Source organism: Dermacentor silvarum, chromosome 8, assembly GCF_013339745.2.
Source record: "Dermacentor silvarum isolate Dsil-2018 chromosome 8, BIME_Dsil_1.4, whole genome shotgun sequence".
Classification (NCBI taxonomy): domain Eukaryota; kingdom Metazoa; phylum Arthropoda; class Arachnida; order Ixodida; family Ixodidae; genus Dermacentor; species Dermacentor silvarum.
This window is the reverse complement of record NC_051161.1, coordinates 129,370,956-129,386,927: the sequence shown is the minus strand read 5'-3', so window position 1 is coordinate 129,386,927 and position 15,972 is coordinate 129,370,956. Positions and strand designations below refer to the sequence as shown.

The following is a 15,972-nucleotide window of genomic DNA, read 5'->3' as shown; positions in this document are numbered from 1 at the left end:
CTTCTGCATTAATACCGTAGGTATGAAGTTTCTCAATCAACAAAGAGTGGGACACAGTATCGAATGCCTTCCTGAAGTCTAAAAATAGACAATCTATAGAAAATCGTTTATCCATAGCATTGGTAATATTCAAGTGATTCACGCAGCAACCTATTAGGGTAGAGAAATAAGATAACCCACACATTGTTTTCCGGTCAAGGTGTAGGCCTTAGCCTGTATCCTTAGCATGCACAGCTTGTGAACGGTATAATGTGTAAACCTAAACACTAAATGAAACTAAGGTTGTGACTTGTGCAGTGCACAAGCAAAACCGTGGCATGATATTACACGATGTACCCGATGAAAATAAACACAACTTTACACATGGTATTCAGTTTTGGAGCATTTAAAGCCACTTTACTAAAGATTCTCCTCACGTAGATTCCTACATCTACGTTGGACCCGCAAAAATGTTTGATATGCATTTAAGGTTCTGTACAATAAAAAAAGGGCCGCCGTCCCACCCTGCGCACGTGAATGTCCAGCGAAGCTGTATCAAACACCACACACGGTCGAGAATTGTATTCACGCTGTTCTGGCGTATTTAATTTCCATGGTCTACCCACGGCAGTCTTAGAATGAACTGAATGAGTCGCTAGATTTATATCTCTTTTATATATGAAAGTGTGGTGACGTTACTAAGTATACATATATATATCAGTGGCGTAGCCAGAAATTTTGTTCGGGGGGGGGGGGGGGCTGAGGTTGCAGCGCGGCCTCCTCCTTATAGAATTTGTCGAGGGATCAAATACATGAATAACAACTGCATTGGCAATGCCATTGTATATTAGATGCTGCAAACGAATTATTGAACGCTACGCACTGTCAAGTAAAATATGTATTTTTTCATAAAAGAATATATTCGGATGTCCTAAAAATTCTGGCAGAAATAACTGATATCAATGCGGCCGCGTTTTTTTTTGTCTATTTAATAAGGAAAGAAAATATTACACGGACATTAGAACTATATGTGTTCGAAACCGAGAAAGCAGTGTATACAGCTGATATGAAGAACGTAAAGGCCATCTAATGAATAAGTTGAGGACAAATATTTTGATGAATCTTCGTCATTCAAGAAGCTTGTTTACATTTTTGCACATATGCAACGGCCAGGAAAAAACCTCAATGAGGCTGCCCCTCGTTGCAATAGATTGCGCAAGAGCAGCTGTTAGCGGTCGTAAACTTGCGCACAGTAAACTTTGCGCACCGAAAGACAGATGATCTAGGCAAGAACAAAACTATGATCGCAGACATCGTGATATGTACTCTGGCCATGCAGCGGTCGCGACAGCACCATACAGGTAGAATAATAGAGGAATAATGCAGAAATCAGTACGAAAATGTGTAATTTAACTGCCTGCACAGCGGCAACAAATATTCTGCACCCAAAATAAAGGAGGGTTTTGCTTCGTTTCAAAAAAAGAAATAAAATCAGGTAGCTAAAAGGGAAAGAAAAGGACAAACGAAAGCCACAGATGATGCGGCAAGTGACTACCCAATATCCGAGTGTATTTTTGGCAAACGCATCGTGGGCCGGGCTTTCAATGAGCAAGGTCGGTCAAAATTGGTTATTGATGTCCTCGTAATTTTCGTATTCGCATGATAATTTTGATCATGATGCTAACTGCTAGAATAAACGGGTAAAATTTCTGCGGTTTTAAAAGCTAACAAACAGTCATACGTTTTCATAATTACGAGCTTATGTACCTGAAGGAATAGAGCTTTTTACTTGCATTGATTTTTGCTGCTTCGCTATCTAAAGGACAAACTTCTCTAGGCGGGGAAGTTGAGCGAAGCGGTCAATGACTTCGACACGTTGATGCCGACGTCTCTGTGGGTGTATAGAAGCACCAGTCTAACCATACGTTCCACAGACATTGCAGAGCGCAAGTAGTTTTTTAGTAAACTCTTGTAAAAAAATATTCTATGTGCGCTGGCAGTGGTCACTGGAAGGGTGACAAGAATCTGGAACAGTTTGTACACATTTACATAGAACCTGCAGTCGCAATGAGAGATGGGCATCTATTCCGGTGCTGAAACCTAAAACATTCCCTCGATGTCGTTGGCATCCATGTTTAGGTACTTTGCACAAACAGTAGGCTGTTCGATTCCGGCGATGTCCGTCGTTTCGTCAGCAAGTACGGAGAAGCAGCCTGCTTATGCAACTAGGCTTTCTTTGATAATTTCGCCACAGATTTCTATAATTTGGTTTTGTGCATCTGGGCTTAAATACGAGGCATTATTGGGGCAACTTTCCAAACGGTTCTTCAGACATGTATCTCCACAATCAGCTCGCATGCGAATAAGCGCTCTGAAAATACCTGTATTTTCAGGGGGGCCTATGCTTGAATCCATAGGGCCACTGTCCCTGTGGCCAACGAGAGCCAGCCCTTGTGGCCCGCAAAAAGAATTTCCTCAATAATAGGCCATTTCCTAGCTTTCTCCTGTTTTCTCAAATTTTACTTTGCCTGCCCTGGTCCAGCTGATCGATCACATTGGGCACGCGTCCTGAAAATGTTTGGAGAAAATTAGCAGCTGCCAGCTCAAAGTCACGGTAGTATTTAGTATTTTCGTGTGTGTGGAAGATTGCGAGCGCGTGCTTTCATTTCTGGAACGGCTTGGACACGAGGGCTCCAGTGCACGCATGTTGGTCCAAGTTTATAACAGCATTAACCCCATAAAGTTCCAGAATTGAAAATCTTTTGAAGCACGCCTTTGGAAATGTCAGTGCACCTTTCGCGTCAAAAGTTTATGAGAACTTTACATCCATAAAATTTCGGAATTGAAATCCATGCGCTCCGTAGATTCCGCGGCCGCTGCGAGATGCCGCAACGCGCCTGCTCGCTATCGAAAAGCCCTTGAAAGTTTGTGCTCGGATGGGGATCCTTGCGTTACGTGACCCCAGGTACCACGAAATCCACCACAGGTGCCATGAAATCCAGCCCGAGTTTGCAATGTTCGTGCCGAAATGTCTTTCGAGCGTGAAAAAGACATTGTAGACAGAATGCAGAATGATTGAACATAGCTCGCCTACATGAACATGTCGCAGCCTATGACACTAGGACACCTGAACAATGGAACATTCTGCACTCAAGAACGAATTATGGTCAACAAATGCTTCGACATACGTACACTTCCGACTTTACTCAATAACCTCGCCTTACGAGAAATAGACCTTCTGTCCTTATGCAGCCTGCACAACTACTTTCAGTCAAACTAATCCTAATTAGTTTGTTCATATGCAATGCTGTATGACTTTTCCCCCCTTTATTTGCTTTAGCGAATAACCATCATATACAGCAGCATCGTGACTACGACAGTAGCCTTCGTACCGGTCGACGTGATGGTAAGTCTGAATGCCATCTCCAAGCAGAAACTGCATGATTTTTTCTTCAAACTGGCACCGGGTCTTATTCAAGAGGTTCGAGTGAACCCAAGGAAAAATATCATTGCCGTGGACACAACAGATGAGAAGACGGTGCAAACTCTACTTGGTCTGTCTCAACTCTGTGGTGTTAACACGCGGGCTTACATACCACAGGGCGCGGATGTAACAGCTGGCGTCATATCTGATGTTGACCTCGAACTTGAAGAGGACGTGTTAAAAAGTATGATCGTTTGCACGCCACCATGCAAAATCATCAGCGTTCGACGGCTCGGCTCGTCAAAGTGTGTGAAGATTCTTTTCGACTGTGCAAAACTGCCTAGCCATATAAAGGCTGGACTAGTGCGATACCCAGTTCGGCCTTTCGTACCAAGACCCTTACAGTGCCGCAAATGTTTAAAGCTTGGTCATGTGCAGGGTTTCTGCACAAGTGCTGTGGTGTGTGCCAAATGTGGTCAAAATCACGACGCAAATTCTTGCGACAGTCCGACATCTCGGTGCCCGAACTGTAACGGTGAACACTTGGCAACAGACAAAGAATGTCCCACACTGAAGAAAAAACGAAAGTTCCTTAAAGAGAAAGCTAAGAAGAAGGCATCAGGAGAGAAGCCGAGTAGCCGCAGTGCCCGTCCAGCGGCTACCAATGGCAAAACTGAAGATATACCCGCACGTACGAAGAATAGCAAGGACAACGCGCGTGGGCAGGAAAGTGGGAAGCGGAATTTCTGTCTCTCTGCGATATCGTGGCCGGCGCTTCCATCGAAAGCGTCCGAACCAGTATCTGCCAAGATCACGCCTGCGAAAGCTTCGGAACCAGCTCCATCCAAGGCGTCCCAGTCTGCAGTAGTAAACTCTGTAAATAGGGTGCCTACAGCGGTCTCGGTCAACGATGACAAACAACTTATGAACCTGCTTAAGATGCTTGTCAACGTTGTTAGGTCTCTGATTGCCGGTCGTAAGACACCAGCAGCATTAGCCGCAGAGCAACTGCTAGAGGCTCTTGTTCCAGTGCTCGACGGCCTTCGCTAGAAACATGAATGCTCGTGGAAAGCCCCGTCCCTCTGTGCTGCAATGGAATGTCAGGTCCTTACGACCGCGGCATGCGGATCTAGTCCTTCGGCTTCTCGCAATGAACACCCCGCCAGATGTTATAGCACTTCAAGAAACCAATGTAAGAAAAGATGATTTCAGACTTCCTGGTTACGTAGGCATCCACAGCAACGCTCGATGCACAGTGCCGGCATGCGGATCCTTCCAGTGTACGGACGTAACGCATCCGCGAAATACTTCAAAAGCATCGCTATACATCCGAGCTGACCTACATTTTGCAGTCATTGACACAAGTGATATCTGCGACGCCGATTTTGAATGTACAGCCGTTACTGTGAGTCTCAGAGATACGACGACGACTGTGGCAAGTATATATTATCGACCGACACGATCTTCAGACACCAGCTTATTGGAGTGCTTAGTCTCTCGGTGTGGCCCATCATTTGTGCTGTGCGGGGACTTCAATGCTCACCATCCTCGCTGGTGTTCTCGTCAACAAGGCCAGCGTGGGATAGAGTTCAACGAGCTTATTGTTAGGCATGATCTACAAACACTCAATGACGGCTCACCTACATTTGTCGGCAGAGGGAAGGGACAGTCCACCATCGACCTTGCGATATCAACAAGAGATGTGTGTCTCGCCTGGTCATGTGAATCTGACCCATGGGGCTCAGATCACCTACCAATTTGGTTGATTCCAAAACATACTCTTAGCCGCCAGACTGCCGCCTACACAGTGACGAACTGGAACAAGTTCCGTCAGCTGATTTCAGAGGCCCCATCGCACGATAAGTTGTTTAAACTGGTGAGCGAGTGTCTTCAACAAGCTACCGTAAGACGATGGCGGGGCATAGATAAACCCAACCCTGATCTTAAGCTCTTGAGGCTACGCGCCTGTCGACGCCGCGCTTACAGGAGAGCGCAGCGCTCTAAAAGAAGCTCCGATTGGACGGTGTATAACCGCCTAGACGCAGCCATACGGCGGCACACAAAACAACTTCGTCGAAAGAGCTGGGCAGCACTGTGTAGTTCACTGCATACGGCAAATGGTTTTGGAAGTGTTTGGCGAATACTGAAGGCTCTTCGCACTCCTGAGATCTGCAAGAATCCAACTGCTGCTTTGTGCATAACGACTGGCCGGACTCCGAAAATTCTTGCGGAAGCATTTGCCGACCTTTTCGTACCTCCTATGCCAAGTGACAACGCAAACAATGACCTTAATCCTCTGACAAGTCAGAACATCACAACGTTCTGCTGTGGTCCAGCCTGCCAGATGGATGAAACAGACTTTACTCTCGAAGAGCTGCATCACGCCCTCAGCCTCTTCAAACGTCGCACTGCCCCTGGTGAAGACGGTGTTACGTACCAGGCATTACGAAACATCGATGAGGCCTTTCATCAAAATGTCTTGGACGCATATAACGAAGTGTGGCGAACGTCTCCGATCCCCAATGATTGGAAATCATCTGTGGTGATACCAGTCTTAAAGCCCGGCCGCCCTGCAAAACACCTAAAGTCTTACCGGCCAATATCGCTAACTTCTAATGTTATGAAGCTGATGGAACGAATGGTACTGTTTCGTCTAGACGGCAGGCTACAAGAGCTTAATTTCTTTCCTGATGTCATGAGCGGCTTTCGTCGTCACCGTTCAGCCCTCGATAGCATAGCAGACCTCGTTTCATCTCTAGAGTCTGCTCGAGAAAACAAGCACTCTGCATACATGCTCTTCCTGGACATACAGCAAGCTTTCGATTCGGTTCCCCATAAGGCGATTATTATCGCCCTTATGAATGCGGGAATTTCGGGTCGACTGCTTCATTTCGTGCATAACTTTCTATCTGAGCGCCACATGAAAGTGCGTGTTGGAGGAGCAACAAGTTATTCTCGCCCTGTTAAGTGCGGTGTACCACAAGGCAGCGTCTTGTCGCCGCTTCTCTTCAACGGTGTACTTGCTGGACTTCCAAGCCGATTGCCTCAGGAAGCAGACTTTCCAATATGTATAGCAATCTATGCAGATGACATTGCACTGTGGATCAGCGGTCCTTCGTACCGTGGTCCACGTCTTCGTGGAATCTTGCAGAGAGCTCTGAATGCGACTTCAGAGTACTTGGAGGAAGTTGGTCTGCAGATCTCACCAGCTAAGTCAGCCGCGATTGCATATCATCCAAGGCAACGGGCTCGTCGAACCATGAGCCGGCTGTACCTCAGAGAGACACCGGTACAATGGGTACAACACCACCGCTACCTGGGTGTAATTATCGATGATCGCCTCTCTTGGCGCCTTGCCATTACCTCTGTGCGGTGCAAATCGCGGTCGCTGCTCAAGTATGTGGCCGCCTTGACTGCTAGGGGCGCTGGCTGCGACCAGACGACAGCACTTCAGGTATACCAATCGTCTGTCCTCTCTGGCGTGATGTATGCCTTGCCAGTCTTGAACGTGCCGCCAAATATGATGTCTGAGTTGGAACGGGACCATCTTGTTGCCCTCCGAGTCATGCTTGGCTTACCTCGTGAGGCACAATCTGTTCCACTACTCACGGAAGCGCACCAGTTGCCCCTGAGCTTGCAAGCAGACCAGAGATTGCTACACCATATCGAACGTTTGCACCGAGAATCAGACGGCCAAGCACTGATTAATCGGCTGCTTCAGCGCCCTTTCTCTCGGATGGGGAAAATGGCGGCATTGTTTGTGGACATTACTCACAGTTCACGAGACACTACTTCTTTCACTACTCCGAAGAAGCGCAACAAATGCTCCTTCCCCATTTATCTGACAATTCCTGAAATCCACAAAAAATCTAGTCAGCCTGTTCCGGCACTATTTCAATTGGCCCAGTCCCACCTATTTGAAAAATTTGAAGGATATATTGAAATATTCACGGACGCATCTGTACACAGCGACGCGCAAGGCGCTTCTGCAGCTTTCTTCTGCCTTTCGACTGGCATCAGACGGGTATTCAGAATACTACATCCAACCTCATCAACAACTGCAGAACTAGCAGCGATTGATGTTGCTCTGAAATACGTACACGAAGAATTAAACGCCTTGAAGGTCGTCATTCTTACAGACTCCCGTGCTGCCCTCAGCAGACTTAGACAAGATGCCGATAGACCATTGTTGTGCAGTATCCAAGAAACTTCGGGCAAAATTACTTCCTGTGGAGTGTCCCTCATTGCCCAGTGGGTACCCTCGCACGTGGGCATCGCTGGAAATGAAGAGGCTGATCGCCTCGCTTCAAGCTGTGCCCACCATGAATGTGACTGCCCTGACATTTCGTGCACGTTTGAAAACGCCCGTCTCCTTATACGCCGACACCTCCTAAAGCAGCACCCAGACCGGCGTGTTGCAGACGGATCGTTCCCTCCCCGCGTTCGTGGTCGAGGCTTGCCCCGTCGTGCTAGAGCACTGTTATACAAGTTAAGGGTTGGGTCTGTGTTGGTGCGCGAACGCCTATACCGACAAGGACGTGTGGACAGCCCGTCGTGTACGTTTTGTGGCTCCTGTGAGACACTTGAACATCTAGTTTTAGAGTGTCCCGCATTCGTTGCGCAGCGCGCATTACTAATTAAGGAGTATAGACTTATGAGGCTGCAATGTGCGACCCTTGACGATTGCCTTTTTCCAAAGGGGAGCGCTGCAAGACGTGACCAGGCCCATCGAGCCTTGCTAAGTTTTCTGATGGACACTGACTTGGCCTTCCGTTTATAGACATTATTTGTATTTTGTTTTGTTTTTATTTTTTTTATTTGTTCTGTCCGTGTCTCCGTCATTTCTTTATTTCCTCTTTTCTTTTCTCATATTTTCATTTCCTCTATTCCCTCCTCCTATAGGAGTAGGCAGGCGTTGTGCCCCTCTCGGTGGCAGTTGTCAGCTTGCTCCCTCCTTAATCCATTTGTGTCCTTGTGTGTATATATGTACAAATCAAATAATAATAATAATAAATAATAATAATGCTTTAGTTTATGCTGCACTGAATATAGTGCTATGTTATGTTTTTTTCCTATTTTCGTATAATAAGACTTTCTTTATGTAATCTATAATGCTCATGTATAAATTCAATATTTCCTTGTTAATGCAGACTACTTGTTTTTCTAATTGTTAAAGTGTATTACTACCTGTCTCGTATACACATTTTTTTAATTGACACCTTCCCATCTGTTTACTCACATGTGAGCGCCCGACGCCCTCTGTTGCCTTTGATGGGTATTATTATTATTCCCGGCATCTGTGGTAGTTTTGGTCGGCGGTGCATGCCGGCACGAAAAAATTTCGGGGGGGGGGGGGGGGCTGAAGCCCCATCAGCCCCCCTCCCCCTGGCTACGCGCCTGATATATATATATATATATATATATATATATATATATATATATATATATATACCTGATTGCAAAGAGATATGCCGTTTGCCTTCAATTTGCCTGGCGTTTTGTGTTTACGCCACGAAATTTCCCGACCAACGAGACGTATACAGCTTTCCTGTAAAAATTAGGCGTGGCTCTGCTACCGCAAACACCAGAGACCAGCGAAGCTGGGGAAAGCCTCGTAAAGTAGAGGAAAACCACAGACATAGTTTCCTGGCGCTCAGGATTTCTTCGCGATATTCTGCGTAGAATCGCGATGAATTCAACCGGCCACGTTCACAAGCCTCCGTCACTTCATTTCTTCACCTAGGCGAACTCTCGGCTTCCCTCACTTTAAACTCGGGATGTTCTCGTCTGCCACGCTTGGTTTCAGCTACCCCTAGCTCTGGCTTCAGTCTTTCCGAAGCAACTAGTGTCCAGTTCTGTGGTCGAAACCAGCCGAGCCCCTAACGCAGAGTTGCTGGCTAGAGAAATATACCTCAGGCCGACCTCCCTGCATTTCGTATCATTAAACTTTTATCTATCTCATCTCTCACGGACACCAGGCGCGTTCGGCGCGAACGCGGGGAAACGCGATCGGCGTCGGCAGCCGCTCTACGCGTCCCACTACCACATGCCTCACTCTTCCTCTTCACCTCGCATCCGCCATGCTGCGCGATGCTATTTTTATACTCTGCTTTCACTCTCTCTCACCTCTCTCTTCTCCAGCTCGGCGAAGCTATCGCATAGCTGGCATGGGGTATGGTGTTTTGTGTTTACGCCACGAAGTTTTGCGACCACCGAGAGGCATACAGCTTAGCTCTAAAAAGTGCTGATTTGGGTATACCTCTGATAATAAGGGGCTGTACATCTAAATAGTAAAAAAAAGAAGGACGTTTTGTAATCGTCGTGCTGAAATTCGCATCAAAATTTCATCGCAATTTATATAAAGGCGGATCAAATGAAAACGGAACACCTGGAGTTGTAGACAACGAATTGCCTAATATCTTGCATAAAGTTGAGTGTCATTATGAAGAGGTGCTGATAGTGTCTTATATTTGCTTGTCCGAAGCGTTCGCAGAGATTATGTTTAAATAAACATGGTTCCTACCATTTTCAGAGCACTGTTTCGTTCAATCCACCCGTATACGTAGACAAACTATTGTACACAGTTGCATTTCATTGAAGGGTTCAATATTCAAGTCTTTCTTTCTTCTGGAGAGGTAAATCATTAAGGCACGAAATGCCGCGGCAGTGTGTGACGCAATAGTTCAAATCCAATTGCCAAAAAACTATTCCTAGGGTAACAACCTTTCTTGTAGATATACCTATACACCGGTACTTCATCAATATGGAAGAAATGTTTGCGATTGCTACTGTTTTTTGTAATGAGTCTGCATTACTGTTCTTCAAAATATGAAGTCCTAAATACAACCAAGGAATATCCTATGACAATGGCTAGAGACACGCTCTTCCGGTTCACCTTTATGTTTCATTCAACACCACTTCAACGAGCATTCACCCTCTTGTCTACAGCATCTGCATAACATATCTCAGTCACTTTTTGCCCCTGTTCGAGAATCAGTCAGGAGTACTTGCCATAATTGTTGAAAAATAAGCGTCCACTGAGACCACACGCAAGAAAAAAGAGACATTTGGGCGTAATGAGATGTCATCAATATTTATTTATTTATTTATTTATTTATTTATTTATTTATTTATTTATTTATCACAGTACCCACAGCGCCATTTCTGGCATTACAGTGGGGGGGGGGGGGGGGTTGAAGAAGGAAAAGGTGCACAAAGTACTACCGCGCACAGGCGGTGCAGAAAAAAATATAACATTGAGATAGGAAAAACACAAAATTAATAAACATAAATATTTCAAAGCATGGAAGAAAATGAGTCATTTGATGTTAAGGACACTATCTCCTCAATCAATGTGTTCTAGTCAGAAATTGTTTTGGGAAAGAAAGACATTTTGAAGAGGTCAGTCCTGTATTCTTTAACTTTGAGCGAATGGTCTCTTCGGACGGACACATAATCGGGGCTAAATATATATTGGGTTCGGTCAATTCCAGTTCTTGAATGAAATATGTTATGAAAAAATTTTAACCGAAGAACTTCCCTACGTTCTTGAAGTGGGTCCCAGTGCAAAGAGTTTTTCGCACTCGATAGGCTGAAAAACCTACAATAGTCCTTAAAAACGAAACGAACGGCCAAATTCTGAACTCTTTCTAGCTTTTGTATGTCACGTAGAGATTTCGGGTCCCAGACTGTGCAAGCATACTCAAGTATGCTTCTAACATTTGATATATATAACAGTTCTTTGGTTTTTACAGGAAAATGTTTGGCGTTACGACGCAGGAAGACCATAGTGCGGCAGGCTTTGGCAGTATAGCACAATCGACATGGCGGTGCCAAGACATTACACTGGTCAAATATACACCAATATATTTAAATTCTGAGACTGACAGCAGTTTGCTATTGTTAATGTTATACGTGAAATCATGAGCAGTCTTTTCTTTAGTGAAACACATATTTACAAATTTTGTAAATTATTATGCATTCCCTAATCCTCACACCATTGAGCTACTGTACACAAGTCCTGTTGTAATGCTTTGCAGTCACCTCGATCGTTGATAATTCTATACAAAGCACAATCATCCGCGAAAAGTCGCATGCGTGAAGAAATACTCATAATACATATAATAATACATAAGTGACATCACACATCACTTTCAAAACAGTGTCACATGTTTTCTGTCCTCACGAGGGTTTCGACGGGAATTCAGGGCGCAGGCTCCTTTCCCAAGAGTATCACCCCTGAAGAAAGCCGAACGCCAGGCCGGGGTACGCTTGTACCCATTTGAACCAGTGGGTGCCCGGCGGCGGTGGGAGTCGAACCCACACCTCCCGCAGTCGAGGCGGGCGCTCGTCCACGAGGCCACGGCTGCGGGAGGTTGACAATGTCGTTAACGTAAATTATGAACAGTAAAGGACACAGGACGGATCCTTGAGGCACCCCTGAGGTCACATCAACGTCATGCGACTGTTTACCGTTGATAACAACTCTCTCCAAGCAAATATTTATTTTGTAAACAACTTGGCCGCGTTCACTGTGCAAACATCACCATCGTGCCGACATCAACAGCGGTTTTTCAAGTGCGTGCCTCCGGCGCCTAGTCGCCGTCCTCCTCGTCATCCTCGCACAGGTCACTATTGCGAAGAGGCACCACGACACCGCATACGTCGTGAAACTTCTCGAGACAGCACTCAGGTACAAAGTCCTCCGCTTCTTTCGACACCCATAGGGTGCACTCTAGAGAGCGAGAGAAAAAAAAACGATTTTCTGAGAGCTTCGACATCCATGATATAATGACAAAGTACGCTGCTAGTACGTTGAATACAAAAGTGTACTCCAATTTCATGCGCACATATTCTGAACCATACAAGCGATACCGACCACCCTTCACCCATTCGTTATCACGAGCCAGCCAGGTATCAAGTTGATTGACAGGCAGAATTATTAGTGCCCGAACTGAGGGTGAAAAAGACAGGTGGAGTAGAATTTTACGGTGGTTATCAGATCAGCTTTCATACCAATTCTCACACCTTTCAAGGAATTCAGTCTTCCTGGCAGGGAAGAAACATTTAAGTGTTGCCTCCCTTTCGTCATCTCAAAAAATAAGGGACTACGAATTTCTAAGAAAGGGCAGTACATTTGTTATGAGGTGATTTCGTGACGCCATAGTTTCAGCTTCTGTGTTTAGCATCCTCTCTAGAATTGCCCGCCAGCTTTAGTACACCATGCGTCAGAAAAGGTTAGCCGAGGCTAAGTTATTGTAACATAAAAAAATCAATGGGGGGCTACTTTTTTATGTGATGCCTTCAGAGGCGGCCATCCTGAAGTCATATCTTCGGCACTTCATTCAGAAAACATAGCATTTGGAAACATGGCTCCTTTGCGTTATGTCCCCACCTCTTGATTTGGTTATACGCAGGAGCATAAATGTCCTCAGGTTCTTTAATATAGCTGCCTCAATCAACGCATAGTCCATCAACGGGGCTAAAATATGTAAGACTCTTAACACTGAATCTATTGCCTAAGTGTTTCTCACTAGCTTTGGTTTGTAACACTTGACATGCATGGCTTGTGGGTCGTCATGTTCGCAAACGCCCGTTCTACGTTAAATTCAAGCAAGTAATAACTGCCTTCAGAATCCCAGTTCAAGTGTTCGTGCTACACGGTCGATGTACACCACCTTTTATACTGAGACAACAGTGCAAAGAGGCAGGCAGCGTTCGGTCTACCTTTTCTGATCTAAGCTTTCAAACGTCGTTTTTCCCGTGGGATATTGATAGCAACTACAGCTTTCGAAAAGGGCGGGTTGCAGCAGCAAGTTTGATGCTATATTCATAACCAAAAACTGTAAAACTTTGCGTCTTGTCAAAGAATTAGGGTACTGGTGTTATACTTGCTGAAGCTATTGTCTGATTATGAGGCATGCCGTAGTGGGGGACACGGGATATATTTTAACAAGCTGGTGTTATATAGCATGCCACAATCTGAGTTCTTGGAATAGGGGTTGTTACTATCTGTAAATGGTTTATAGATTCGATCCAGCTGACACCAAATCTTAGAACCTAGAACGAACGCTTTCAAGAGCCTCAAATAAAAAAAATTACCCATTTATATGGTAAGTTTGTGTTCGTATCTGTAAATGAGTCTCATGGTTTGTTACAAATATCTGTGTCAGTTTCGCAGAGCAGCCCACGCACCCCCTTCAGGGCAGTGTATCGGATGAATTCATCACTGCTGCTCAATTCCCTCTTTAACTTGAACGAGTTTCACCGGTCGCTGCAAGGGCAGCGGCCAGTACTCGCTCACCACCAGGAAATAGAGCTCTCAATAAATTGTGCAAAGTACAGTGTCCTCAATTACACTACCTGCAATGACCACACACATCGTCAATGGCAAATAAATTATTGAAAGCGGTAGATCATTGTGTCCCTCTGTCTTTCTCTCTCTCCATGATTTATAAGTTATGATCATACAAGAATGTGTCAAGCTTCCGTCAAGGATATCGAAACCTTTGTCTTGGTAGTGCTACGCGCCTCTTCGTGTGAGCTTGTGCGATTTCTTTTTTTGTTTAAAGCACATTGCTTGGTAATTCTTCGTTTTTCTTTGTACTACGATGTTTCGTGGCATGAGCTACTAATATTGGAAATAATAGCCCATTTTTTTTAAATAGGGGGCTACACTAACCGAGGGTTATGATATATGCGTACAGGAACTTCCTTTTTTTCCAGTGCATGCCGGCTACTTCGCTTAGTAGATTAAGTATTATTGTCAGAACTTAGGACTCCTGGCCTGTTTGCTTGGTAAGATAATTGTACAATTTTTGTTAAATTTCCAGCAAAACCTTTCATCCACTTCGATGCTTCGACATGTGGCCTGCTTCGGGTAAAAATTCTGTCATGAAATGCTTAATTCTGATAGAAATAAGAAATACAGTCTTTACAAAATCCCCGATGGTGGTAACTTCATAAATATAGATGGCGCTGTTTTCAAGCTTTGTTCTTTCATTATATTGTAGAGAATGAATGAATGAAAAACTTTATTTCATGAGCTTTTCAGCGCATGCGCCGGATGGAAGTCGTTCCCACTTCACGGGAATCCATATGCTGCTCTCGCCGCCTGGCCCCTGGTTACGAGCCAAAGCTGGTCTTCCAGGGCGGGGCTGGACAGCAAGATCTTCCATCGCTCTCTAAGGGGTTGGATGGGTAGGGGGATCATGTTGGGGTTAGGATTGGTGAGGAGTGGTGGGTGTTGTTGGCTCAATTTACATTCGGCTATCATGTGTTGGAGTGTACCTGGCTCGTAACACACGTGGCATTCTTGCCCGTACTGGCTCGGGTACATGCGGCTTAGTAATCGGGGGTGGGGAAACGACTCTGTCTGGATCTGCCTATATGTAGTCTGCTGCTCCCCCGTTAACGTGAGGTGTGGCTCGGGGAAGCTCTGTCTCCCGTTTCTGTAATATTCCACTATGTCTTTGTACGTGACCAGTGGTTGGCTCTTTACGTCCTCCTCTTCCCTCTCCGCGGCTGCGGCTCGGTGTGATAGCGCTCGGGCCTGCTGGTGGGCAAACTCATTGCCCTCCACTGCGGAGTGGGCCGGAACCCAGATTAATTCTATCTCCTCCCCTTTCGGGGGTTCCTTGCCTTTGAGCGCCCGAAGCACCAACCGGGACACCCAGCCCGACTGGAAGCTCCTATACGCTTGTTGCGAGTCTGTGACCACTCTGGTCCTGCCTTGTGTAGTGAGGGCCAGGGCAATTGCCACCTCTTCTGCTTCGTCGACATCGTTTGTTTTTACCGTCGCGCACGTTAGCAGCTTTTCTGTGGTTGTCACCGTTACGGTCGCCCAGCTTTTCCTCTGTTTTGGGAGGCGTCTGTGAAGATTACCCCCTTCTGCCCAGCCAGCAGCCTGTTGTAAGCTTTTGCTCTGGCCTCCCGTCTGCCGCTGTGGTGTGCTGGGCTCATGTTCTTGGGGAGTGGTTTTACCTTGATTGCTTCTAGCCAGACTTCTGGTAGTTGTCCTCGCTCCGTCTGTCTCGTCTCCTCCAAGCCGACCTTCTTCAGGACTCTTCTGCCGGCCTTCGTGTAGAGAACGTCCATATGCAGATATCACACTCACAAAAACTAACTTTCGCATCATTTTCTTTCTTTGAAAAGTAAATAGATTTTTGTTTGTTTTTGTTATCACAGAACAGGCTGCCAGCTCAGATTTACTGATAATTTCATAATCTTTTTTTTTGCGCTGAATACAAAAACATGGCACCTTTGCGAAGCCCAAAAGTTATCTGCTTACTCCAATATTTATCGTTAAGTGTAGTAAAGGAGGGTTCATTGCTTGCTTTACTGGGAAGCAGAAAGATTCGGCACTTAACTTTTGGGGCGTGAACGCAGTTTGAGGAACAATTGATAATCTTTTTTTTATTTTTTGCTCAATGTTAGTGGTGTGCCTGTAACACAAGTTTAGCTTAAACCGCAGGAAATAATTTGATTGAGCAATGGATTTAGTGTCCTTTGACTGAGTGCTTACGGTCTACGCAGTGAGGAACTCCCGTGATGGCGCAGTCTGTGTAGTC

General features: G+C 45.6%; 1 protein-coding gene across 3 annotated transcripts in view; it reads right to left on the bottom strand.

The window, feature by feature from the left end:
• Window positions 1–15,972, bottom strand: part of LOC119461702 (uncharacterized) — a 249,408-nt gene that overhangs the window by 184,122 nt on the left and 49,314 nt on the right. Inside the window, exon 5 of one of the 3 annotated variants that reach the window (XM_049671932.1) lies at window positions 11,913–12,137. The exons of the other annotated variants lie outside the window; for them this stretch is intronic. Coding sequence (XP_049527889.1) covers window positions 11,998–12,137 — 140 coding nt within the window. The 3' untranslated portion in view covers window positions 11,913–11,997. Of the gene's footprint in view, window positions 1–11,912; window positions 12,138–15,972 lie in introns of those variants that run through there. 3 annotated transcript variants of the gene reach the window in all.